The following is a 19,496-nucleotide window of genomic DNA, read 5'->3' on the forward strand; positions in this document are numbered from 1 at the left end:
TTTGCTTACAAGATAATCTAATCTTTAAATAATTACTTGTTGATAATCTTCGGGATGATTCGATGACTTTCAAACATGTATTAAAGAATTCGAATATAAATTACAGCTAATCATTTGGGGATTAAGGAGTTCAAGTCAACAAGTTATAATTGGAGATACTGCCAAATCCTCAGTAGATATTTAGGATTCAGTTTTTTTATGACTTATTCTCTAGGTTCACCGACCAATAAAATTGTGTTATTTCATATATGATATCTTTTAAAAAATGAAACAAAATATTGTCAAATTATATTATCTTTTTATAAAAAAAATAAATAAAAAATAGTAGTAATTACAAAAAAATATTTTTAAAGTCGTCAGCAAAACATTAAACCCTAAATCCTAATCCCTAAACCCTAAATTCTAAATCCTAAACCATTGGGTAAACCCTAAACTCTAGGATAAATCTTAAACTCTAAATCAAAATCACTAAACACTAAAACACTCGAGAGTTTAGGATTTAGGGTTTAGAGTTTTAGGATTTAGTGTTTTTATTTAGAGTTTAGAATTTATCCAAGGGATTAGGATTTACCTAAGGGTTTTGAGTTTATCCAAGGGTTTAGGGTTTACCCAAGGGTTCAGGGTTTAGGATTTAGTGTTTAGTGTTTTGCTGAAGACGTTAAAAATATTTTTTTTAATTCTTTTTTTTTGTAACTACTAATTTTTTTTACTTTTTTATTTTAAAAACATAATATAACTATCACAAAACCAACTAACTATAGAAAAATATCAATGAGAAGGTCCAAAACCAACTATAGAAAAACATATTTTGTTATTTTTCATTTTCTTGAACCAATAATCAAAACAACATAAAATTAAAGTTGTAGTCTGATTATAAAACATTCTAATTTTATGACTCAATTTTCCCTAAAATATCACAAAGTGTGAAAAGAAAAAGATTTAAATAGTTTCTGAAAATGACGTAAGTAAATACATAAAATAAAAAATAGATACTCTTTATGAAGTATGAACACAATTTTAAAAAGAAACACAATATTTTGTTTCCTTTTTAAAAGATATCGAATTTGAAATAATGAAATCTTATTGCTCGGTAAAACTCTAGGTTCATCCCAGGGGGTGAACCCAAGAATAACTTTTTTTTTATTTGACATCATAATAGGATCCAGCTACGTGGATGCACATGCAATCCTTCTTCTTTTTTGGTATTACTTGAAGAATCTTTAGATCAACTATCAATAACTTGAAAATAGTTGTCTATTTGCCCCTACTATTTCACCTAAACCAATCAAACCCCATTATCTTTTACTTTGTCGATATCACTATCCGTAGTTTTCAAACGATCAACTAAGATCTTCTTTTTTTCTTCTATTTTGACCCTAAAAACAATGTATGATATCTACCAAAAAAGAAAATCAAATTACTGTAGTTTTTTTTTGTTTTTTTTTATCCTCACAAATCCAGAAAATATCAATGAGAAGGTCCAAAACCAACTATAGAAAAACATATTTTGTTATTTTTCATTTTCTTGAACCAATAATCAAAACAACATAAAATTAAAGTTGTAGTCTGATTATAAAACATTCTAATTTTATGACTCAATTTTCCCTAAAATATCACAAAGTGTGAAAAGAAAAAGATTTAAATAGTTTCTGAAAATGACGTAAGTAAATACATAAAATAAAAAATAGATACTCTTTATGAAGTATGAACACAATTTTAAAAAGAAACTCAAAATTTTGTTTTCTTTAATTTATTTTAGACCAAAGTTATTGTTTTCACACTTGCTTTTCTTGTTTTTAGTGGGAGAGGTCCACTAAAGTTAGGTGGATGATTCCTTTCGTCTATTAATGAAAGCTATCACAACACTGGGGATGAAACTGCAAACATGGGAAGAAAAGTAAATAACGTTCTTCTATAGTTCTATCCATCTTCTTGGATATAAATAGTAAAGCTGGTAAGTGGAAACAGAGAGTCTTCAACTTTTCAAGCTCACACCTCATTAATACTCCCACAAGTGCCGTGTAATCATTCTCTTATCGCTTTACCCTTTTCCCGAAACTTATCTTTTCGTCACCCATCTCCGCCACCGTAACCGTCACCGTCAACTTCTGTTTCCGACAAAGGTTTGCTCTTCATTTTTCTGAGAGTTTTTAGTTATGTTCTAAAGCTTTTCAGTTCATTACTTAAGTTTATAGATGAATAAAGTCTTATTATTGCCTCATCCTTAAGATAATTTATACAGAATCTTGAATATTCCTTTTCTTTTTTTTGTTAACTGAATCTTGAATATTCAAAGCATGGATTTTTATGCTTGCTTCCTCTGCCTGTTTCCGTCTAAGTTTTTACTATTTATTTGCAATTCTTGTATCAACCAATTCATGTTAATGATCGTTTCATTCTTATTTTTTTTTTTAAATCAGATGATCAGCTACTTGAAAACTTTGAAGGGTTTGCTCATATCCAAAGTATTGAGCTTTAAGTTAGTTTTTTCTCCAACAGTTATTTGATTGAAAAGGCTCATTTTTATAGGACAATGGAAGAAAAGGATGTGTATACGGAAGATGGAACTGTCGATATTCACAAAAACCCTGCCAACAAGAAGAAGACCGGAAACTGGAAAGCTTGCCGCTTCATCCTTGGTAACAATCCTATCTTGTGTTTTGCTTTATACTGTAATAGAAAACTTATCAGTGTTTGTAATCTTGTCTAGGCAATGAGTGCTGTGAAAGATTGGCATACTATGGAATGGGAACTAACCTCGTGAACTATCTTGAGAGTCGTCTGAATCAAGGCAACGCTACTGCTGCAAACAACGTCACCAACTGGTCCGGAACATGTTATATAACTCCTTTGATTGGTGCCTTTCTAGCTGATGCTTATCTTGGACGTTACTGGACTATTGCAACCTTTGTTTTCATCTATGTCTCCGTGAGTTTTTTTCTTCACTTCCTCTGTTAATGATTATCTTTAAAGTGGAAGTAACAAGTTTGGTGTCTCTCTTTCTTACAGGGCATGACTCTGTTGACATTATCAGCCTCAGTTCCTGGACTTAAACCCGGTAACTGCAACGGCGACACGTGTCACCCCAACTCTGGCCAAACAGCTGTTTTCTTCGTTGCACTTTACATGATCGCGCTTGGAACGGGAGGTATTAAGCCGTGTGTTTCCTCCTTTGGAGCTGATCAGTTCGATGAGAATGACGAAGCCGAGAAGCTGAAGAAAAGCTCTTTCTTCAACTGGTTTTACTTCTCCATTAACGTCGGAGCTCTTGTTGCCGCCACTGTTCTTGTCTGGATACAAATGAACGTTGGTTGGGGATGGGGGTTCGGTGTTCCGACAGTGGCTATGGTCATTGCGGTTGTGTTTTTCTTCCTGGGGAGTCGTTACTACAGGCTTCAAAGACCTGGTGGGAGTCCACTCACGAGGATCTTTCAGGTTATTGTTGCTGCTTTCAGGAAGGTGAGTGTTAAGGTTCCAGAGGACAAGTCTCTGCTCTTTGAAACTGCAGATGATGAGAGTAATATCACAGGTAGCAGGAAGCTTGAGCACACAGACAACTTAATGTAAGAAACACACAAAGTATCCATTTTTGTCCTATTCTAACCAATGTTCAAAAAATCGATAAGCGGCAATTAAGAGTTGTATAGAGGATTACTGATTAGGCCGATTGATCGGCCAGGGGCTAGGCGGGTGTTTAGACTGATTAATCGGCTAGGCGGATGTCTAGACTGATTTTCTAAAAAAATTGTTTTAGAAAAATCATTTTGTTTAGGTTGGATTAATGACTAGACGGGTGTGTAAACCGATTTTTTAAAAAAATTGTTAGAGAAAAATCATTTCATTTAGGTCCGATTTGCCGTCAACTCGAGCGCCTAGCCGGTTTTTAGAACATTGTATCTAACCGTTCCTAATGACTAATGAGGTTTCTAACCAAAGTGTTGAACATGTTAGGTTTTTCGACAAGGCAGCGGTTGAGAGTCATTCAGATAGCATCAAAGACGGTGAGGTGAATCCATGGAGACTCTGCTCAGTAACACAAGTAGAAGAGCTCAAGTCCATAATCACTCTTCTTCCAGTATGGGCCTCAGGGATAGTCTTTGCAACAGTGTACAGCCAAATGAACACAATGTTCGTCTTACAAGGAAACACAATGGACCAACACATGGGGAAAAATTTCGAGATCCCATCGGCTTCCCTCTCGCTTTTCGACACGGTCAGTGTACTCTTCTGGACTCCTGTCTACGACCAGTTTATTGTCCCGTTCGCTAGAAAGTTCACACGTCAAGAACGTGGCTTCACTCAGCTTCAACGTATGGGAATAGGTCTCGTGATCTCCATCTTTGCCATGGTCACTGCAGGTGTTTTGGAGGTCGTTAGGCTCGACTACGTCAAAAGCCACAATGCATACGATGATAAAAAGATCCCCATGTCGATTTTCTGGCAGATACCTCAGTATTTACTTGTTGGGTGTGCTGAAGTTTTCACATTTATAGGTCAGCTTGAGTTTTTCTATGACCAGGCTCCAGATGCCATGAGGAGTCTCTGCTCTGCTTTGTCTTTAACCACGGTTGCGCTTGGGAACTACTTAAGCACGGTTCTTGTAACGGTTGTGATGAAACTGACTAAGAAGAATGGTAAACCGGGTTGGATACCGGATAACTTGAACCGGGGGCATCTTGATTACTTTTTCTACTTGCTGGCGGTTCTGAGTTTCCTCAACTTCTTGGTGTACCTATGGATCTCTAAACGCTACAAGTATAAGAAAGCTATAGGTCGGGCACATTGATGAAACAAACTGGCTTCAATTCTTGAGATTCTTCACAGGGTTACAGTGTTGGTTTAGGTTTTGTTTAATATTATTTCAAAGTTCTTGGTTGTAATTTTTAAATGTAGATATACGTGTAGTTGATGATTTGGGTTTGGGTTTGGCTTCGGCTTTGGTAACTGTATTGTGTGTGCTTCCTGAATAATGCTAGTACTTCTCTGTAAAAGGTTATTTGATTAAGAAAAAAGTTTGAAACTTTTTTTTTTTTTTTTTTGTTAACCAGGCCTTCGGCCTTAATCCCCCCTAGGTCTGGAGCCGGCCTGCGCTGATACCGATAACATGGCGTAAAGCATCCCTTCCCATGGGAATCGAGCTAGATGTGCAATGGAACCTACTTCAAGCACTAAACCACTAGCCCAACGCACTTTGAAACTTGGGACAATAAAGTTCAATAACTGCAAACTAATCCAAGTCTTGATTCCAGGTGCACGAAAAAAAATTCCAAGTCTTGATTCCTGGCATTGCTTTAGCTTTGAACATTTTCTTGACAAAAACAGAACTAGAAGCATCAATCCCTTTTGAAAGATACAGGGTCTAATGGGTAACAATCACTATTGAAAGATACGTGGTCTAACATAATTACACGAACATTATGAACGAATAAAAAAAAACGACTAGGAATGATTATTCCATATCAAATTTAGTAAGAATAAATTTGTTTTATATTTTTCTACAATAAAAAGAAAAAGAAAAAGTTTGATCAAAAAAAAAAGAATGGAAAAAATGAAAAGAAAAAATTATTCTTTATAAATGGTAAAATTTGTTAAAAATATTAAGAAATGCATTATTCCTTTTTATTCTTTGGCCACCACTCATATCCATCACGCTCTTATCTAAATAGAAAATTTTTAAATAGAAGAAAGTAAAATACAATCTTTATAAAAAATAAAAAAAAAAGTAAAATACAAGGTTGCAAAGTAAATACTTATGATATTTCTGACAAACTTTCATGATACATATTACATTATAAATGGTTTATTTTAAAATAAAATATAGTTTGATAAAATAATTAAATTAAATTAATATTTATATTATATACATCAGAACACCATTTGGAAAAACTCTTAGATGCTCTAATTCTCTTGAAATCAATTATTTTTCCACATGGCACACATTAATATGTATTTATATAAAAAAATGTATTTATATTACTTGGTGTATGTTTCAACTAAATTAACAACCCTCTGAATTGCTAAGGAAAAAAGATTTATTTTTATAAATGAGTGTTTAATTTTCTCTGTTTCGATAGTGTAAAGTTGAAAGCATTTAACTAAACTACATAAGTTAGAATCAAAGACCTACTAACCTGGAACAGGGTTTGTTGTTTGCGACTCATCTGGATGCTTTTCTTCAGGGAGGAATCAGTCTGGGTGATATGGTTTAAGGAGGTTATCCTTAAAGGATCAATACATAACTACTGGACTGTCAAGACAAGTCAAAAACACTCGTGGCTGGTAAATAAATTGATAAAGATGAGACCGATCGTCTACCCTCTGATAAAGTTGAAAGTGGAGGATGGTCGCTCTGCTCTTTTCTGGCACCACAATTGGGCTCCTGCAGGTTGTATTTCCGCTCTCGAAACCTCCTCAATCTCAAGACTAGGGATTCCGCACAAAGCAACTGTGGCTTCGCTTTGTAGAAATGGGAACTGGTTCCTTCCGCCTGCGAGAACAGAAGCAGCGTTAGAACTCTATGCCTTCTTAACCACAATCCAGCTTTCTACAAATGTTGATTTCTATGTGTGGAATCTTCAGGGGAACAGTGAAACAAGATACAAAACTGGAGCAGTATATACTTACTTGAGTGGTGAGATTGAAGATAAAGGTTGGGCAAAGCTGATATGGTTCACGCGCTCTATACCGCGACACTCCTTCCAGGCGTGGCAAGTCTACCTGAATCGTTGTCCTACTAAAGATAGGATGATAGGTTGGGGCCTTCATGTGGATCCGATGTGTGTGCTTTGCAACTCGCAATTGGAATCTAGGGATCATCTGTTCTTCGATTGTCCATTCAGTTATGATCTATGGACCTTGATCGCGTCTAGGTGTTGTCTTCGGCCTCTCCGATCTTGGGGTCAGACGGTGGATCAGTTGACGGCTTTGGTGGGTGATAAAGCAAAGCGCTTGCTCTCTCTTCTAGCCTGGCAAGCCACCATCTACTGGCTCTGGACTGAAAAAAATGGGAGATTGCATGCCAGACCTTTTACAACGACAACTGTGATGTACTCTGTGATTGATCGCCAAATCAGGAATAAAGTTCAGAGCTTCAGAGAAATCAACCCCTCTCTCTCGACCACGATGATGCAGCGATGGTTCTCCATGGGATGAGATGCAAATCTCCCACAGTCTCTCTTCCTCCATTTACTCTCGCCTCATGACTTCTCCACCAACCAACTACCACCTACCGATTATCCTTTGGGCATATTACACTTGGGCTTAAACTTTGATCTTTCCTTACTGTCGGGTCAGTTCTAATGAGATTCTTTCTCTAGGGTTTTATTATCTTATGTGTAATTTGGGCCTTGCCCACAAAACACTGCTTTCTAGGCCTGTGTTTTTTGTTTTTAGTTAATCAGAATGAAAGCCAGTTTACAAAAAAAAAATAAGTTGAATCCAAGAAGAAGAAAAGAGAGTGAAAGACAATTTAAATATTTTGGAGAAAAGAAGTTTACAAGCCATTGAGATTTTGGAAATATATATGTTGTAAGTTAATCTACTTTGAAATAAATTGAATTAGTAGAATAAATAACCAAGATTTTAAATTAAGTTTGTAAATGAAAACTGATGACACACGTGTGGAAAAACTTTTCATATAATATTCTGTTTATTAACCACCGATCTCCCGTCGCTTCCTCGTCTCTCGCTTCCTAATCGCTTCATGATATAAAGCAGAGGAATCTAGGGTTTTGATTTAAATCTTATGGAGCGAACGAGCAACGGAGGAATGTTGTACCACGAGGTTCAGGAAGCTAATCTATGCGCCGTTCACTGCGTCAATACCGTCCTGCAGGGACCCTTCTTCTCCGAGTTTGATTTGGCCGCCGTCGCTGCCGATCTCGACGGGAAGGAGCGTCAGGTCATGCTCGAAGGCGCCGCCACCGGAAACCTCGCCGCCGGCGATTTCTTCTCGGAGGAGTCTCACAATGTTTCCCTCGGCGGCGATTTCAGTATCCAGGTACAATTGCGATTGAATATGAACACAGCCTTGACTTTCTTATTAAGATTGGATTTGGTTGTTGTTGGTTTAATAATCTCAACTGCAGAGACTTTTGAATGCTTATCTAATCAATTCACCAGTTGAAAGATTTCAACTTTATTTAGCTAAGTGCTAAAGATGGAATACGATTACAAAAACAATGAATTGAGATTAGAAAAGCTTCTTTATGGGCATGAAGGGAACTACTCTGTAGGTGTATTTGATCATGATTGTCTCTTGTAAGAAGTAACTTATCATCTATGGATGGTTCTTGAAGATCTTGAAAACTAGTGGCGTGACAAGTCTGCTGCGAGAGACGAGTCAGTTTTTCTTGCAAGTGTTGTGTATTAATATTCAAAGCAAACCAATGGTGATTACATGTTTTAAGTAGAAGCAATGTTTTTGGGTTTATGTGATCTGTGTAGCAAGTATATCTATCTAGTCTTGCATGATCTTGAGGAAGCTTGTATTTTTGATTGACAGGTCTTGCAGAAGGCTTTGGAAGTGTGGGATTTACAAGTGATTCCACTCAACTGTCCCGATGCAGAGCCTGCGCAGATAGACCCCGAGCTTGAAAACGCCTTCATCTGTCACTTACATGACCATTGGTTTTGCATAAGGAAAGTGGGCGGCGAATGGTATAACTTCGACAGCCTCCTCGCGGCACCGCAACACCTATCGAAGTTCTACCTTTCTGCGTTTCTCGACTCTCTGAAAGGCTCGGGATGGAGTATCTTCATAGTGAAAGGAAACTTCCCGCAGGAGTGTCCCATGTCGTCTTCTTCTGAAGCTTCCAACGCTTTTGGACAGTGGCTTTCGCCTGAAGACGCAGAGAGAATACTAAAGGAGACAAGCTCGACACGGAGTTCTTCTACGGCTGTAAACTATAGAAGTAGTGATAATGTCGATCAGCAAAGACCGTATCAGGCGTTGTCGCGTGAGGAAGTGCGGACTTTTTCAGAGATGGAAGATGATGACTTGAAGGCAGCGATTGCAGCGAGTTTGTTAGATGCTTCTGCGGCTGGGGCTAATCTTGGAGCTGTTAGGACTACTTCTCAAAGGGAGGAAACTGGGAAACAAAAGTAGCAGAGAAAACAGAGAACAATGCTGTATTGATGAGAAGGTGAAGAAACATTCACTTGTTTTTTTCGTTATCAACAAGTTTACATACAGGACATAAAAGTTTACATGGACAAAAACAATAAACGGGTTGTAAAATGATGTTTTGTTTGATTTCTTTTCGGCCAGTAAACCGTTTCTTTTTCCTTAACAGAGCATAGCATAGGTTGAATTTATTTATTCAAAGCTGATGGCTTTGATGATGATGGTGATGACCCCAACTTTAGTTTCATCACTTCTTTTACTTTCTCTTCTTGTGATTCATCCGGTTCTTTCGATTTAAGCCTTTGTGATTTCCTCTGCACATGATGATCTGTCTCTGACATTCAGAGTGGAAATACAAATATCTTGGTAACAGTTGAGATTTGAGAAAATCTGAATCCAAGGTTGCTGATCTTTCTTCTCAAATGGGTTCTTCTTTGGAGAAGTTGTTCAACAGATAGAGGGTACATGAGAGTCTGGGAGGGGGCAATGGTAAGTGAATCCATTATAGAAGCTAAGTGATGTCTTGCTTGTGTAACCTTTTGTTCTTCTTTCTCTTATGAAATGAATCTGCAGTTTCAGATGTGATGCTGTGGAGGAAGAAGAATATGAATGTTGGTATAGTGACAGTAACAATAGGATCATGGATGGTGTTTGAGACATTTTCTTACACCATCCTCTCTCTTCTTTCAAGTGTTCTTCTCCTCCCGCTCTCTATTTTCTTCCTCTGGTCCAAATCTGCATCCATCCTCAACAGGTAAAACCCACAACTCTCTGACAAGAGATCCTGAGTTTTCCATTCATTTGTGATTCAGTATTGCTTGGTTCCCGGCCATCACCGCCACCATTGCCGGAGTTTCATATAACTGAAGCAATGACTAAAGAAGCGTCCAAGTTGTTACGCATCCATTTGAATAAACTGTTTCAAGTCTCGCATGACATTGCAATGGGAAGAGACTCAGAGTTGTTTATCAAAGTAGCCATCTCTCTGTTTCTCATCTCATTCATCGGAAGCCTCGTGGATTTTCAAACACTTTGCCATACCGGTAAGTAAATATATCTCATAGACTTGGACTGGTTTAAGCTGGAGATTCATTAAACTGTGGTTGTTTCTTTTGCCAGGGGTTTAGTGGTTATGACAGTTCCTACTTTCTATGAGAGATACGAGGTTTACATAGATATATCACTATTGCTCATCTACAACAGAGCTTTACCTTAGGTTCCAGATATGGGCTCATCCGGAAAATGAGAAACTAAGCTGAAACTCTCATGTAAATATTGATAAATGTTTGAATGGTACAGCCAAAATATGAGCTACCCACAGAAATTTTATTTCAAAGTTTTGCTTGAAAACTACTACTCTGTTCCAAGAACAGTGTTAGATGAAGTTCTGGATGATACTAGTCCTCTCTCGACCACCAAAGTTAAGAAGAAAACATTGGTGCTCTTATTCTATCTTCCGCAAACTTTGTGTGTAGTATTATTTTTTGGACGATTCTAGTTCCCGGACATACTTCTTTGCCTGGATCAAAGTATTAAGAACTGAGATTATAGAACTGAGTATTAAGGCCTTGTGTGATTGATTCGATACACTAAAGGTTGCATTAGTCATTTTTACCTGTTCAAGTGTCAAAAACATGATGACGTTCCATGAGCCAAGGCGTCCAAAGTTGGGGATGAAGCCTTTGTAAAATGCCATAGGACCCTGTAGAGGTAAAACTCAATAGTCAAGCAAACAGTTTCTAAGAGCAAGGCTTCTAGAGCGGATAGAGAGAGTCGGAGTTGCTTACGTCGCTCTGTAGTGTTTGGACGAAGCAGTCTATAGTGTTTTTGTAAGCAGAATCACCCATCATTCTTGATTTCACCTGTACCATACAACCAGATTCAAGAAGATTAATCAGGAAACTTAGTGAAACAAACTCAAGCTCTAGTATCATGTTTAGATATCATACCACGTCAACAGGGGAACCGATGCATACAGCAAAGAACCCTGCTCCCAGTCCAGATAGAATATGTGTGACAACGTTATCAGTGAAACCAGGAATCTTCAAGATTGTCTGAAAGAAAATAAAAAAGGAACGTTAATTAAAATATAGGATCATTGAGTTAGGCAACAGAAGCAGAGATTTAATATGTTTCATACCTGTTTCACTTGATCGTAACTTGCTAATTCAGCAGCGTTGATGATAGCGTTTCGTGCTACATTAGGTCCAAGACCAGTCCAAAGAGCTCGGACTCCTTCCTGCCAGAGCCAGATCAAACAGATTTGAAGCAGGGCTTTAAGCAAACTTACGCACAGTCTCAGTTTCCATGACAACATGATAACTACCTGTCTCACAATTGTTGAATACGCATTCAGCGCTCCAGTGTACCGTTTTGGAACACCTGCCGCTAGTTTTCCTTCAGCCTGAAGTCTAACTTTCACAAGATCAGTGGGATTCGCTACTATGATACCCAAAGCGCCTGTAGAGTTAGAAAATAACAAGGACACAAATGCTATTTCTTAAAGGTAACTTATATATCATAATTAACCAGATGTTAAAAAAAAAGTAACTTATATACGAGTTTAAGAGTTATTAAATTATTATTCAGTTAATAATAGATAAGCATTTAATATTAGAGTTTCTCTCAATGAAATTTCTCTTTAGTTTTCTAGCTTTTTTCAACTTTTATTTATGGCTATTCTCAACAAATGATAAAAGAAAAAACATCCTGAGGTTCTTCTAAACATTTTTCTAACGTTATGCTAACCTGTTGTCAACCCAGCAAGGATTTTCTTGCTCAACGGAACATCACCTACATGGTCTTTCCCTACGTACAAGTTTTTTACCTGAGGAAATAAAAGGGATGGTTAAGCTTTTTGACTAGTGTAATAACAAATCACGTTTTGTAGAGCAAGAAAGAAGTAGATTTGAAACTAACCCACCGGCTCATACATTCCGATTCTTAGACCTCCACAGAGGCACTGACGATGCAGTCCCGGTACAATACCTTTCCATAGTGAGCGAAGGCCTTCTTCCCTTGCAATGGTACCAACAGTCCCCGATACTTAGGCAAAGTAACATCTCCAGCTATGGCAGACTTTTGGAGTTGAAGCCTAACTTTGGCAGTGTCCAACGGAATCGTACATACCTGTGATGATGATGCAACCAGAGTTATCTGAGTGAGGAAACAACACATTTAAACTGTGGAGCTCATTTGTTCTCAGAGTGAAAAAAAATCATCAAGTTTGCGTTGCTAAATATAACGGGCAAATCCCTTAAATAGCACAAAAAATATTACTGCAAAGTTAGCACACAAGATAAAAATGACTTAATTAGCACAAGTTAAAAGAAAAAATTACTGAATTACTCTAAATCCTAAACTCTTATCCTAATCCCACACTTTAATTTCTAAACCTGCACATGTTACAAAAGATTTTTAATTAATGCTATTTTGGTTATTTTCTCTCTTGTGTGTTAATTTTGGAATATAATAAAGTATTTTAGTGCTATTTAAAGGTATTTTCAAAAATTATATACAATGATCAAATCGATTTCATCATCAAGATTCATAGTCCTTCCAATGTTACGAAAGATCATATCCAAAGCGTAATTAATTAGCATCGTCAAACACTGCAATCCAAACTTTAAAACTCAAGCCTAGCCACAGATCCGACCGGTTAACCGTTTACATGGAGATGAAATATTGAAGGTCGAATCAGTTCCATACAAACTAAACACGAGCACGTAGAAATGGTATATAGAGTAAGAGTATAGTAACTCGATGCTCTAGCTATACGATGACACTCGAAGAACAACCTCATCGGAATCATCATGAAAATTCAAAAGTCCATGGAAAGTTGGGTGAGATGATTACCTCGCCGACGCAGGCAGCGAAGGCGCTGCAGGCGAAAGTTTTGGGCAACGTAAGGTCGGGTTTGCTATCAGCAGCTACCATCTTCTTCGATCCACAGAGACGTTCGGGGTTACTAAACACAGAGGGAAAGAGAGGAATCACGGGAACAGTGACGACGATTACAATTAAGCAACTTGGTTTCAGCTAAGTAACGAACGTCCCTCTGGTCTCTCTGCTACGTAACGCTTTATATACACTTTTTAGGTGTGTGTGTCAGTAATTTTGATATCATCCGTCAATTAGTTATTCCTTGTCATTTTACTTCGAACAAGTCGAATAATTGCCTGACACCAAGTCGAATAATTTTTCAATTAGTTACACCAAAGAATTGAAATAATTACACCAAAAAAAAAACTAATTGAAATACACATATTTCATGAAATTCTATTCTTATGGAGTGCATGCGAATTTATCAAAAGAAAATGTGATGTTAAATTGTTTAGAATTGATAAAGATATTGTCTACATTGATAAAATGACCTGGATTTTCTATTTATATTGATAAATTTAAAAATAAATTATTTCATGGTGTTACAAAAAAGGAGTTCTTTCATTAGTTCATATTCTAGTCATCTGGCATATTTTCGTGAAAAATACTCAGACGGACCAATCTAATACACAATATTTGGAACCTTCGAACAACATGCATGGATTATATTGGTTCTATACCACTGGTGTGGATTATCGATCTGTTTTAAGTTTTTTTTGTGTAAGAAAAAAATTCAGAAAGGAACATACTTGTATAGTTCGAGTGTTAATAGATGATTAGATATAGTTTGTTAAATACAATTGTTCTATCGAATTTCAGTCACTGATAATATCATTATTGGAATTTCTTCTTCAGTTTATAAGAAATAAGGAGAGAGTTACATAGGAGATTACTTTATGAAAATATTACGTTTAGACATAATTTCTAGAAGTCTTTTTTCACATTGACATACTTCCAACATGAGGCATACTTCTGATTGATGGAATGAAAAAAACACCCTTCTCTGAACAAAACCTAAAACCAACTAGAATCCCTAAATCCACGATTTTTCATCCCCTCTGTTTTGTATGCCACCCTTCTAGAAAACTCTAAATCCACAATGTCGTCGAAATTTTCATCGCCGGAAAACATCTCAGTAGACACATCCCATTAAAGCTTGGCTCGTTAATCAACTTGCGATGTCTCAACCTCCACGATAACGAGCTTCGGACTCGATTCCGTCTCGCCTCTTTAAAGCGACGGCAAAGCGACGGCGCGTCACAGTCTCTTCCTCTACAAAACCAATCTCACTCCTCTCTTCCTTCCTCGATATGTACACTTCCAAGACTTCAAAACTTCCAAGGCTTCAAAACTTCACGCCTCTATTCTACCGTCCGAGAACTCAGATCAATATCCAGTACACTTAATCTCTCATCTAACCCACAACCATCCCAGAAAAAAAATTGTCTACTCTAACCTGTGACCACATCCACTTCTAACTTGAGCCATGACCATAACTGTCTTAAGGGACACCAACTTACCAACCTACTATCCAAAAATCTTTCATCTAACCCACCAACCAACATATTCCTATCCAGCCAAACCCAACACACATGACTGGTGTCTATACATCCATTGACCACATAACCAATTCACTTACTCTAAACCCTGACCACAAAACGTCAACCTCTGACCTACTAGTCACTGCCCACAATAATTCCTGGCCATAACTCTTCATGTTGCTGCTGCCTCTGGGGAAGAGAACAAGGAAGGGTTATGGTCAGTGTTCACACTTTTGCAATATTGTGTGGTCAGCGCATATAGGTTATGTGGTTAGAGGTTATTAGGTGATGAACATTTTAGAGAGACAAAGGATTATGGTCAGTGTTCACACTTTTACAATATCAGCTCTCAATTTTACGATAGTTCTTTACGGAGACGGCAATATAAACAACGACGAAGAACTGGTTCATGAGGAAGAGAACAGAAAAGCTTCGTGGGGTAGAAATCAAAATATTTGTCTTTAACTTTCTTTCAGTCCACGCAAACACTGACCACATAACATCTACATCTGACCACACATTGTTTGACCCCAACACTCTACACGAGTCCTTGAACACAATCCAACGGTTGTTACTGAAACCAAAAACTAAATAAACCTACCAAAAATTAATTACAACCACAAACTTTAATCTAATAGTCCCATCAATGCACATTACACAATATATACCAATTAATTGTAATTAAAAAGTCTAACTAATATTTACCTTTTACGACATATATAAGTCATGTTTCCATCAAAGGCATTTTGGGAACAGAAAATCAAAAAGCTAGTCACAAAGTATAGCTCAAGTGGAAAGTATGTTAGGATGTAAAGACAATGAGGCAAAGTATGTCAAAACGTTAATTTCTCTTACTTTATCTTGGTTCCTTTACATGTTTAGATACTTTACATTTGAACGGTACTATTTGATTTACTTTTATTTTTTTTCTCCCGTAAATGCCCTTTTCAGAGGCGAGATGCCTTTTTTTTGTTAAAGACTTAAAGTAAAAAGGAGAAAGTAATTAGTCGTGAGGTTTTTGTTAAGCATTTCGGTTGCAATAAGTAATTGACTTTCATACTTTTTGTGTTATTAGTGTTTTATTTCACCCTTCCACTTTGATTTTGTTAATTTTTCGTTGTCAAAATATATATAGCTAATGTATTTGATATATTAAATTATAACTTTGTATTTCTATATTTTAACATCCAATTTGATTTTTATTTTTATTTTTAATTTATTTGTGTTTATGGTCAACTAGTTTTATGATTATGTATATTTGATTGGAGTTGATTGGTAGATGTGGACGCATAAAAATTTGTCAAACAATATGAAAAAGTTTTTGGAACGGTGGTAGTGGTGATAGTGTGTAGGTTGTGCAGATGTGGATCTAATGGTCAGAGGATATGGGATTCAAAAATGGGATATGTGGATGAAGTTGTTGTGGTCATGAGATGAAAGATGGTTAGGAGTGATGTGGTCATGGTGAAGGTAATGTTGACTATGGTCAGGAGTGGTGTGGTTGTAGATAGGAGAAGGTGTATAGCTGTTGATGTGGCATGGAGAGTTGTGGATGCATACAAGTTGTTTAGATAAAAGGCAGTGGTTTAACATTGATTGGGCTAAATTGTAAGGTTAAAATGTTTAGGGAAAATTTGAATGGACCATTCTGCACATTTTAAAAGTCAAGATAAATTTGTAAACCACTAAGATTTGGAAGACCGGATCTGCAAATATGGAGAAACCACCATTGATGTGCTCGATCCTTCTTCTCTTTTGATATGGTTGATGATGACGGTTCCGGCAGTGACCAGTATGGGAGAGCTGACCACGGAGAGGACGAGGCCACTTGGACAAATATAACGTGGTTTTGGCGGCTTCGAATCAATACCAGTTTTGTACCACCGCGAAGAAGCTTGAGCCACAACGATGAGGCTGAAAACGAACTCGACAGAGGGGATAGATTACACGCTTCGATGTTCCAAATCTACAATAGAAATAAGGGGATGTAGGTGAATCTATAACATAGGATTAGTAGATTGAAAGGGTAAAAGATGTTAAGATCTACGATTATTGGTCTGCTCATTGAGAAAAACCAAATCGTTGACGTTTAGGATTAGAAGAGAAAGAGAGAGTGGGGTCAGGATAGAGAAAGAGAGAGTGGGGTCAGGATAGAGAAAGAGAGATAAATAAACTAATTCTAGTTTTGGGGGTAAATTAGACATTGTCACACAAGAAAGTATGTGACATGGAGAAAATATATGTAAGTGATATGGACTTGAGAAAAAGTATGTATAAGTGTAATTTTTTCAGAAATAAGTCGACATCGAACATCTATATATCTATATATATAAAGTTAATTTTTTCTCTTCTTATGACAAGTGGCAGGAGGATTTGATGACATGTGTCCCCATATATATATATATTTTTTTTTACATTTTAGGTCTTTCTTCTTTTACATTATTGTAATTTGGCTTAATACTTTTTAATTGTGCACTATAATCTTTCTCACACTAACCATTATTATATGAATTATTATAATCTATTTTATTAGTCAGTAAAAATAAAGATGAATAAAGGAAAAATAAAATAAAATAAATATATTTTAAATATTTTATTTATTCACAACTAAAAAATAACATAAACTTTTACTATTTTATTATTTTTATTACAAATTATAAATTTATTTGACTATTAAAAATTATAAAATAACTAATCTAGAAAAACTAGAATACGACACATAATCTAAACCTAAATCTCCGCATCACAAAGAAAAAACAAAATACTATAGTAACACTAACTGAATAAAGGTCTGGAACACAAATGAACGCGATCAAGCACCAATCCAAAAAACCAAAAACACAAATTAGATGAAGAATAATCAACGGAAGACCAAAGTCACCACGAAGCAGAAAAACACATGTCTAAAGCACAAGCACCAGCTAAGAGGTAAGAAGCACCTCACAAACAAAACAACCACATCAAGGCGCCGATGCCATTGAAGAACCCCAAAGCTCTGAATAGAAGAGACCAAAGCTCCAAGAGACTAACTCCACACACCTATACCAAAGGAAGCATGAGAAGAAGAAAATCAACTTAAGGGAGGGAGAATGGAAGCCAACCAGAGAAAAACCAAAGCTCAAGTTTGAGACAAGAAATAATCTTCCAAGCCCACAAAACATACACGAAGGAAAACACTATCCAATCCTGATGTGGCAAACATGGAGAAATGTAAAGCCACCAGAGACGCAACTAGCGATGAAAAGTGTAACGAGATGAGAGAACAAAGAAAGAAAAATAAATTACACAAAATAAGCAAACTGTGGAACACAAATTCACGCTATCAAACACCAACCCAAAAAACCAAAAAAGCGGTTCAAAGGAAGAATAATCACCGGAAGACACCACGAAACAGGAAAACACATGCCTAAAGCACAACCACTAGCTAAGAGGTAAGAAGCACCTCACAAACAGAACAACCACATACAAGGCCCCATGCCAATGAAGAACCACAAAACTCTAAATAGAAGAGACGAAAGCTCCAAGAGACTAACTCCACACACCTATACCAAGGGAAGCATGAGAAGAAGAAAAACAACCTAAAGGAGGGTGAATGGAAGCCAACCACAGAGAAACCAAAGCTCAAGTTTGAGACAAGAAATAATCTTCCAAGCCCACGAAACATACATGAAGGAAAACACTATCCAAACCTGGAGTGGCAAACATGGCGAAATGGAGAGCCACCAGAGCCGCAACCAGCGATGAAAAGTGCAACAAGATGAGAGAACAAAGAGAGAAAATGAGACTATACAAAATCAGCAAACTGTGGAGCCATCCTAGAGTTATGAAGATAACATAAAAGTCAGATCACCAAAAACCAGATCTTGAAAACCAAGACGAGCAGGGACTATCAACGGCAAGTCAACTACGAGGAAGACAACATAAAAGACAACTAAAACTCAGACCCAACCCAAGGAGATGTAGTTCCTAACATTAGTCAAATCTAAGGAAAAGGAGGATAAATATTGACCAGAATAGTGTATAACATCATGAGAAACAACCGCACAACTGAGAACTCATAAACTTGATCTACAACAAATATCAGATAATCTCACAAGAGAAGAAGACGAGGAAAAACAACAGAAACGAAAGTGAGTCTTTTTCCGGTGATGGTAAGAAACATCCACACCGAAAATGTAAACAAAATACATAGATGGTGACGGCTCAAGTCAAAATATGTGGAGACGGAAAAAAACATCTTAGGAGAATAATGTTCGACGTTGTTAAAAAAAAAGAATAATGTTCAAAATATGAAAATATGAAATACAACTTTGACGTTAGAATTAATAAATGCTTAAATGCAAAGTTATTAAAATTTAATATGCTTTACACCAGAAGCTCAATTGACCACTAACAATTACTACTATATACACAACAACGCATTATTGAAAAGACAAACACGTAATATATTAACCTATAACCTAATACTACATAACACAATAAAATACTAAATCATACTCTTCACAAATAAATAGTGACCACATAATTACATCATCCAAAAACATCATAGTTAACAACAATAAAATAATATTTCGCGCGAAGCGCGGACACCCCCTAATTTAAAATATATAAAAGTTTAAAAATCATTTTTTAAACTAGGTAAAATAATCTAAGTCCGTTTTATAGATAGTCCAATCCACCTGTTCTTTAATCATTTTGAGTAAGTCAGCATATTTCATTTCAAAGATAACTGGATAGATGTTTTCTTCATTAGCGCATGCTGCAGTCTAGAGGAGACATTCCAAATTCACGTGTAACACCGAGAGGCAATATTGCTTACTCTTTCTTTGATTGAGATTTTCATGATGTATTAGTCCTCTCCCAATATCTCCCATTCTTCTCTTAATACAGCCAGAGTTGCAGGTAGAGAGTGATGTTACAGACAATAGACTGATTTTTGAAGATTTCAT

The 19,496-nt window shown here is 36.6% G+C and overlaps 3 protein-coding genes and 1 pseudogene across 4 annotated transcripts; 3 read left to right on the forward strand and 1 right to left on the reverse strand.

The window, feature by feature from the left end:
• Positions 1-1,866: 1,866 nt before the first annotated feature.
• Positions 1,867-5,022, forward strand: LOC106421644 (protein NRT1/ PTR FAMILY 8.1). Of its 2 annotated transcripts, none has more exons than XM_013862469.3 (5): positions 1,867-2,123; positions 2,530-2,639; positions 2,711-2,928; positions 3,010-3,563; positions 3,952-5,022. In XM_013862469.3, exons 2-5 carry the CDS (start codon positions 2,534-2,536, stop codon positions 4,784-4,786), a joined length of 1,713 nt encoding a protein of 570 aa, XP_013717923.1. In that variant the 5' UTR covers positions 1,867-2,123; positions 2,530-2,533; the 3' UTR covers positions 4,787-5,022. The 2 variants fall into 2 exon arrangements, with proteins under 2 accessions (XP_013717923.1, XP_048610858.1); XM_048754901.1 differs by lacking the exon at positions 1,867-2,123 and adding an exon at positions 2,447-2,465.
• Positions 5,023-6,297: 1,275 nt separating this feature from the next.
• Positions 6,298-7,152, forward strand: LOC106421569. Its single transcript, XM_013862401.1, has one exon. It carries the CDS (start codon positions 6,298-6,300, stop codon positions 7,150-7,152), a length of 855 nt encoding a protein of 284 aa, XP_013717855.1.
• A 494-nt stretch (positions 7,153-7,646) lies between these two features.
• Positions 7,647-9,290, forward strand: LOC106421517 (ataxin-3 homolog). The gene is made up of 2 exons (XM_013862351.3): positions 7,647-7,999; positions 8,504-9,290. Exons 1-2 carry the CDS (start codon positions 7,745-7,747, stop codon positions 9,104-9,106), a joined length of 858 nt encoding a protein of 285 aa, XP_013717805.1. The 5' UTR covers positions 7,647-7,744; the 3' UTR covers positions 9,107-9,290.
• A 1,085-nt stretch (positions 9,291-10,375) lies between these two features.
• Positions 10,376-19,478, reverse strand: LOC106421518 (annotated as a pseudogene).
• Between the last annotated feature and the right edge of the window lie 18 nt (positions 19,479-19,496).

Source organism: Brassica napus, chromosome C4 (assembly GCF_020379485.1).
Source record: "Brassica napus cultivar Da-Ae chromosome C4, Da-Ae, whole genome shotgun sequence".
NCBI lineage: Eukaryota > Viridiplantae > Streptophyta > Magnoliopsida > Brassicales > Brassicaceae > Brassica > Brassica napus.

What these genes read in the sequence shown, in the direction of transcription:
- LOC106421569 (XM_013862401.1), top strand. Translation starts at nt 6,298, where the DNA reads ATGAGACCGATCGTCTACCCTCTGATAAAGTTGAAAGTGGAGGATGGT.
- LOC106421644 (XM_013862469.3), top strand. Translation starts at nt 2,534, where the DNA reads ATGGAAGAAAAGGATGTGTATACGGAAGATGGAACTGTCGATATTCAC. An exon ending in TTGTTTTCATCTATGTCTCC is followed by an intron (nt 2,929 to 3,009) that starts GTGAGTTTTTTT and finishes TCTTTCTTACAG; the next exon opens with GGCATGACTCTGTTGACATT. An exon ending in GAGCACACAGACAACTTAAT is followed by an intron (nt 3,564 to 3,951) that starts GTAAGAAACACA and finishes TGAACATGTTAG; the next exon opens with GTTTTTCGACAAGGCAGCGG.
- LOC106421517 (XM_013862351.3), top strand. Translation starts at nt 7,745, where the DNA reads ATGGAGCGAACGAGCAACGGAGGAATGTTGTACCACGAGGTTCAGGAA. An exon ending in GCGGCGATTTCAGTATCCAG is followed by an intron (nt 8,000 to 8,503) that starts GTACAATTGCGA and finishes TTTGATTGACAG; the next exon opens with GTCTTGCAGAAGGCTTTGGA.